The sequence below is a fragment of the Mytilus trossulus genome, chromosome 6, assembly GCF_036588685.1.
Source record: "Mytilus trossulus isolate FHL-02 chromosome 6, PNRI_Mtr1.1.1.hap1, whole genome shotgun sequence".
Classification (NCBI taxonomy): domain Eukaryota; kingdom Metazoa; phylum Mollusca; class Bivalvia; order Mytilida; family Mytilidae; genus Mytilus; species Mytilus trossulus.
In genome coordinates, this window is record NC_086378.1 from 35,154,304 (window position 1) to 35,162,312 (window position 8,009).

General features: G+C 33.3%; 1 protein-coding gene across 1 annotated transcript; it reads left to right on the forward strand.

Annotated features, from left to right (window-relative positions):
* The first annotated feature begins 382 nt into the window (after positions 1–382).
* On the forward strand, positions 383–7,645 carry LOC134722680 (uncharacterized). Its single transcript, XM_063586299.1, has 7 exons — positions 383–413; positions 1,075–1,151; positions 1,951–2,137; positions 3,791–3,864; positions 4,654–4,725; positions 5,871–5,876; positions 7,359–7,645. The coding sequence occupies exons 2-7, from the start codon at positions 1,088–1,090 to the stop codon at positions 7,643–7,645; spliced, it is 690 nt and encodes a 229-aa protein (XP_063442369.1). The 5' UTR covers positions 383–413; positions 1,075–1,087.
* Positions 7,646–8,009: the final 364 nt, after the last annotated feature.

Consider the following 8,009-nt stretch of genomic DNA (forward strand, 5'->3'; position numbering starts at 1 on the left):
GCTTATTCTTTAGTTTTCTATGTTGTGTCATGTGTGCAAGTGTTTGTCTGTTTGTCTTTTTCATTTTTAGCCAGGCGTTGTCAGTTAATTTTCGATTTTTGATTTTGACAATCCCTTTGGTATCTTTCGTCCCTCTTTTAAGCGTTTTTTACTTGTAGATTTGTATACGTACGAATTTGTGTTTATCTTTAAACATGAAAATCGCTTAGAGTAATTGCATAATTATATAATGCACTTAGAAAATGATGTAATAATAACTGCCTTTTAATAATAATGGCACCAGATTGTGTGACAATTTTGAGGAAGTGTACAGTACTATTGGTACTCAATAAATAAAGAAAACATTATTTGTTTTAATAACATTAGAATAGCTGATTTCATAGAGAAAAGCAGGTCTAATTTGTAGTCTTATGGTAAGATAAACATTTTATGGGTTTGAAAGTAAACATAATGACATGCAAGTACCTTGAATAGGACTGTTCATATTCTTATTTTTCACTTATATTTTGTTATCCATCGGGGATGTGTTCCTTTGTAATGCATTAAATAATGAATTGAAACTAACCCTGTTTTGGTAAATTTATATAACAAATTTTACACACACTAGCTCTTTCGTCAGTTGTGAATTGTTTAAGTGTTTACTTTATATTATTATTATTTTTAATTAAGATAATTCATTGATAATCTAAATAGCAGTAGGATTATTCAAAGGAGAAGCGAAAGATACCAAAGTGACATTCAAACTCATAAGTCGAAAAATAAACTGACAAAAGAGAAAAGAAAAAGGTCAACAGACAAACAACAGTGCACACATCCCAACATATATAGAAAACTAAAGAATGAGCGGTAAACAGGTCAAAGTAAATATGTTGATAAAAACTTTATGAAAATTAAACGAGTCAAATATATTTTAGTCAAAATGTTGGGTACCCCCTTAAGTGCTTGTTGTTTGTATATCCTGAAAAACTTCGGATAGACCAGAAACTACAGCACGGAATAAGCGTCTCGACCAATTTCAAATGGGTTCACAATATTTGCCTACTACACAATAAAATATTACTGTGCTTATTTCAGTCAAATAGTTGCAATGTGTTTGCAAATCGTATTGTTTGTGCTGTTAACAGTCTGTGTTGTTAATTCCTATTACAAAGGTAGGTTCTGTATGCAAATCTCTAATAGTAATGTATGAAAGAAATATGAAAGTAAAAATAATGTAGCCAGATTGAAACTGTCTACCAAAGACCAACGGGACAAAGATATACGCAACTGTATATCATTAAACGATCTTGAACACTGAGCACAACAGATTCATTTTACAAAGTATTGCCTTGATGTATATTTAAATAGAATTTCCCGCAATGTTTATTGACCAAATATTGCATACCTTCAATAACATATGTGACATTTCTATTTTCTGTAATCTGGTGTGTAAACCCCGCATCTGTGAAACTGATCACCGACAAGGTGTCCCCTTTATTTAATTCATACCAAAATTATTTATCGTTTTGAAAGCCTCAAATTGACATTAAAGAAACTAGTTTGATAACCAGTAATTATTGAAGCGAGTAAGTAATTCTTAGCAAGTTTTTGATGTACAATTGTGTTAATAATTTATTATGAGATTGAGTTCTGGTTATCTACTTTTGTATAACAGTAAAATGATGTCTATTTTATCACATCGTTCGAAATTTTAGTTTATTTACAAAGTATTGTACTCGTTAACGTTCCAATTTATTTTTGTTTGGACGTGTAATCAATTAACCAATCCAGTAGAAACGAGTAGATAAACACATACGCACAAAACATTAATTAATAATAAACATAAAAAGGATTAAAACTGTTATAAGTCTGTTCGTTTGTTCCTGTTTTATAAGTTGTATTGCAGTTGTTGTGTTATGAAAACCTCCTGATATCCCTTCCAACTCATATTATGTTTCTTTGTTTTCATAGCCAAGCCTACACGATGCTTATTTCCGTGTGAATTTAGGGAAAACATGCCAATCCTGCAAGAGCGTAGTAATATATGGATGATCACTTCCTCGTCCAATGGTACATATACCAACATATCACGGCCAATTGGTGAACAGACATCACCGTCTGAATGTATCATGAGACATGGGCCTTTCTTTATACTCAAGTAAGATTGCACGAAAAATAAAAACATAGAGACAAAAGATCCCATCCGGATCATCTGATTTAAATCTTGGACTTTTAGTAAAGTTTGTGCCGTACAGTATAGTTTTCTCTAACCTTATACTTTGTACTGTATATTTATAGCAAAATGTGAATGAAAAATAAGAGTTAGACATCATATACTGCAAATATTTTTGACGCAATTTGAAACCTTTTATATATTTTGCTATGCTTATTTTAAATCGGAACTGTTCACAAAAGTTTAAACGAAACACAGCTTAGACGGTCCTATATACTATTGAACAGCGGTTTACTATTGTAGACAATGGAATAGTGCATCCTTTCTTGTGCTCACTATCATTAGAGTTGTATAGTGGTTTTTTAATCAAATTGAAGTAAACTAAGACTGTCTATAGACACATCTTGGGTCATGCATAGAGACGATTCAGTCCATTTAGCCATCAATATTGGTAAAATCCATAGCCTCGATATGATATAATATGAACCTACCAGATAACTGAATCATACTAAAACGAGTGGAACACAAATCTATAATTACAACTTGACAACGACCACTAAATAACAGGCACACAAATAATGTGGTGGTATTAATCCTTTTTGTGAGCACAAAATCTCTATCCCTTACAAGTGAAAGTTGGACAACAGTTGTACAAACTGTAAAATTTAGGGAAAAGGGCTTTTGTCAAATAATAAACATGGAGCATAAAAGCAACTAACAAGAATACGAATGACGAGGAGATTTATTTCCCCGAGGGTATCACCAGCCTAGTAGTCAGCACTTCTGTGTTATAAATTAATTGTTAACAAAACTTTGAGTTTTTGAAATACTAAGGCTTTTCTACCTCAGGAAAGATTACCTTAGCTGTATTTGGCAACACTTTTAGGAATTTTCGGTCCTCAATGCTCTTCAACTTTGAAATTTATTTGGCCTTTTAACATTTTTTTATTCGAGCGTCACTGATGAGTTTTTTGTAGACGAAACGCGCGTCTGGTGTAAATATGAAATTTCAATCCTGCCTGGTATCTATGATGAGTTTATTTACTAAGCACTTTAGTTCAAAGCCGAAAGAAACCGAAGGGATATTCAAACACATAAAAGTAAAATAATAAACTGATGAGCAATAGTACAAATTCGAAACACCACTGAAAGACAACCAACAGTACACGAAACGCAACACAGAAAACTGCAGGTTGACCGACAGGAATCATACAAATACCCCTTGTAATTTCATTTGATATATGCGACTTAGATAATTCTGTACAACATGTCCTTATGCTAATGTCAGTACGAATCCAGTGACCAGTCATGTTTGACGAAAAGAGGTAGGCAGTTTGGTTATATCAACAACAAAAATGCGAGACCAAACTTTATAACTATCAATCAATAGATCTCCATTTGCACTGATGAGAGGAAATTGAATGAACGATGTATATTTAATAAAAACATTATCCTTTGTTCTTTATATCTAAAAAACATGAAAAATACTTCTATTATAGTGCTCCAATGCCTGAACATCCAATATTCCGATCAAGTAATCAAATGTATGATGCAAATATACAGACACGCAAACAAATGTTAAATATTAAAGTAGCTGTAAAACACGTTCTTACTTATTTATTTTTTTCTTTTTAATAGAGAATTTGGACTATATTGGTGTTTCAAGTTTATGGCACTAACTGATACCGACTGGGTCGAATACGACAACGGAGGTACATTTTAATTATTTCATGAAACATAACTTTGATTTTAAACTAGTTTCTTTCTAACATTATATAAATAACACCTAACTGAGAAGGTGATAGAGCAGATGTAACCCGAGAAAACATTGTCAACTGCGGCGAAGGGGTACCAATCTTTTCTATTACCCTCTCAGTTATGTGTTATTTGATTTATTATACTGTATGTCCTATCATTATTATCTTTTACAGATTCAATTCATTATGCCCCACCTACGATAGTAAAGGAGCATTATGTTTTCTGGTCTGTGCGTCCGTTCGTCCGTACGTTCGTCCGTCCGTCTGTTCGTTCGTCCGTCTGTTACACTTCAGGTTAAAGTTTTTGGTCAAGGTAGTTTTTGATAAAGTTGAATCTGAGCTTGAGCACAATTTTCAATAATATATGATTTAAATTCAATTCGTTGTCCTTTAAATCGTCGATTTTTTATTTCCTGGATCTAGACAACAGGGTAACATTTAAAAACAAAATTGTCACCCGCTCAGCCATGAGATATAGTAAATTAACACCCTCGTATTGGCCAATCAAAATATGGCATTTTAATGTGAAGCATAATAATATCCATTGTGAATTTATAGAAAAAGTTTCTAGTATATCTTGGTTCAAAAATATTTTTAAATGTGTTTGCAATGTGGAACAACAACAAAATTATCCAATGTTTCCAGATACGTTACATAAAAGAGGGCTGCACACACTATAAATAAGCAGACTCTTTCACATGAAGCCATCAGTAAGTTGATCAAATAGAAACTTTGGTTTTACAGGAATCGAGACTTTGTTACCATTTTGTGAGATGTGTGATGGTTCCAAGTTTGCAGGACCAGGTTATTTTTCAGGTAAGTAATCGTGATATTGTTCTACTACTTGCAAAAAAAACTTATTTACTATGATTATAGATTAGTGTAAGAAACTAACCTCATAAAGTTATCAAGATTTTTGGAAACCTTTATTGAGAATTTTCTTCACTTATATATATATATATATGGCCACCGAAAGCTCTTGGAAGAGCCCAGGTGGTCGTGTGGTCTAGCGGGACGGCTGCAGTGCAGGCGATTTGGTGTCACGATATCACAGTAGCATGGGTTCGAATCCCGGCGAGGGAAGAACCAAAAATTTGCGAAAGCAAATTTACAGATCTAACATTGTTGGGTTGATGTTTAGACGAGTTGTATATACATTATGTACACAGCCATGTATCACCATCATTGATGGCGATCCGATGGATACATCTGTTGTAGGGTTGTCACTGACTCAGACGTACTTATGAATATAATTATTTTCTGTGACTGTATCTTACATTAATTTGTAGGATCCTTTACTATAGATAATTTAGCTGATCTGTAACAATAACATCTTCATGCCTTATATATCATGTACTGTAGTACGCCGCTAGATTAAAACTGACGTGGAAAGGTAACATATGGCCACCGAAAGCTCTTTTTTTGAGAGCCCAGGTGGTCGTGTGGTCTAGCGGGACGGCTGCAGTGCAGGCGATTTGGTGTCACGATATCACAGTAGCATGGGTTCGAATCCCGGCGAGGGAAGAACCAAAAATTTGCGAAAGCAAATTTACAGATCTAACATTGTTGGGTTGATGTTTAGACGAGTTATATATATATATATATATATATATTCACATGTCATATTTTTAATATGAGTTATCGTTTCTATCTAAATAAATACTAATTCCATATCTTACTTAAATGTTTTAGCTATCATTGTCTGCGCCGAATCTCCGTCATTCGCCCACCCCCTCTTTTTGGTCCCCAGAAATCATAGACTGAGAATGGGTAGGGAAATATGATGTTACTTATCATAAGACAGGCACTCGTTTTATATGAAAAACTGAAATGTCTCACAAAAGAACTAAACATTCAAGGCGCAATTTTTAGTGTTGATAATGCGCATCAGTATCTTACATTTTACCTTAGGTATGAATGCATTTGATATTTTAATTGAATGATTCATTTTATCATTACAGCTCGAAGTAAGTATACTATTTTCATATAATTTCGATAAATAATTATTACTTGTTTCGCTTTAATAAATATTTTGATATGAGCGTCACTGATGAGCCTTATGTAGATGAAACGCGCGTCTGGCGTATTAGATTATAATCCTGGTACCTTTGATAACTATATCTTCGGATTTTTATATGAAAAAAAATAATAGCGTACACTTCCGACACTGTGACCTAGTCGACATAGTTACTCTGGATACAGGGGCTAATTAACTAGAAGTTAATGCTTAAGTTATGAAATAAAGAAACAATTGCATATCAAACACACGTTTTTTTTCGTCATTTTGTTTGCTCACCAGGTCCAAATGACTTTGAGAGATTTTACATCACTTTGAGGCCGTAAAAAATTACAAAAACTACTCTGTTAAAACTGCTATCAAACTATAAGATGTGGTATAAAAACCATTACAGCTCGAAGTGAGTATACTATTTTCATATAAGTTCAATAAATAATTACAGTATATGCAATTCCAAATACAATACTGTATTTTATTTGTATTTGCTTCAGTGTTTATACAAATAAGTCAACTTTTTACTTGTTTGGCTTTATAAATATTTTGATATGAGCGTCACTGATGAGTCTTATGTAGACGAAACGCGCGTCTGGCGTATTAAATTATTATCCTGGTACCTTTGATAACTATATCTTCGGATTTGTATATGAAAATAAATACAATGTACTAGCGTACACTTCCGACACTGTGAAAGTTTCCAGTTAACCTTTCCTTTCCTATTTAAGTATCAGCAGACTTTCGATTAAATGTCAATAATTCGTTGGTGTGTACCAAGCGATAAAGAACTAGTTTAAATTTGAACAGATGTATAAACACGTAGCCACTTCATGGTCGAAATTTGGAAGTCAAATCTTATAGAAAGTGATATAATGCTGCCTGCACGTTAAAAAAAGTAATCAAATGCTCCGAGGGATCCATATGTAACATGTTGCCAGTTGAGACTTTGTAGAAAGGACACACATTGAGTACTAGTAAATAAATAATTTGAGTATTATATTATTAAGAGAAAGGCTCTCGTCAAAAATATAATATCACAAAGCAATACATACATATATAAGTCAACATGCAACAATCATTGAAAGACAAGTGTCCTTTCTAAAACAAATTGTTTTCCATCGATGGTGATCTTGGCGTCATCTTTTATGCTGAATAAGTTGCTGCTTTATATGCATGCAATACAAGAACAGCTTACCATGTGTATCCTAATCCCACCACAATCCACACAATTTGAGTTTATAGCTATTCATGCACTCACACTTTTGTCATTGCCTTTTAACAACCATCTTAAAATCGGTATACTCTGTATTCTACTTAATATTTTTTTTTAATTTTCTCACTCAAATTAAAGCATCAACCATATTATAATTGATATAAACATTTCTGTACATATTGCAGTACGGTTTTAACCTCTTCGTGTGTTTTTGAATATTTTTAGATCAACCGTTGAATAGAGATAGATCTCGACCAATAGGTTGCAATTTACCGTCTATATGTCCAATAACCAACAACAAACAAGTTCATTGTTCAGATTCTGAGCCATTTGATAATGGAAGAAACTGCAAAGTACAAACTGACTGCAAAGTACAAACGTCAATCAGGCGTTACAGGTGTAACAAACAGCGATATGGTAGACATCAGCGGTATGGTAGACATCAGCGGTATGGTAGACGTCAGCGATATGGTAGACCTAGTCGACATAGTTACTCTGGATACAGGGGCTAACTAACTAGAGGTTAATGCATAAATTATGAAATAAAGAAACAATTTCATATCAAACACACGTGTTTTTTCGTCATTTTGTTTGTTACCAGGTCTAAATGACTTTGTGAGATTTCATATCACTTTGAAGTCGTACAAAAATTTAAAAACTACTCTTTTAAAACTGCTATAAAACTATAAGATGTGGTATGAAAACCAATGTTATAACTTTCCACAAGAGACCAATATGTCACCGTACGGCCTCCTAGTATGAGAAAAGTGCATATACTGCATAGTCAGCTATACAAGGCCCCGAAATGACAAATGTAAAACAATTTAAACAAGTGAACTAGCGACCTGATTTTTGTACAGAATATTGATTTTATAA

Excerpts from the sequence above, each read along its gene's own strand:
- LOC134722680 (XM_063586299.1), top strand. The coding sequence starts at position 1,088 with ATGTGTTTGCAAATCGTATTGTTTGTGCTGTTAACAGTCTGTGTTGTT. Across the intron at positions 2,138-3,790 it reads GGGCCTTTCTTTATACTCAA|AGAATTTGGACTATATTGGT; the intron begins GTAAGATTGCAC and ends TCTTTTTAATAG. Across the intron at positions 3,865-4,653 it reads GGTCGAATACGACAACGGAG|GAATCGAGACTTTGTTACCA; the intron begins GTACATTTTAAT and ends TTGGTTTTACAG.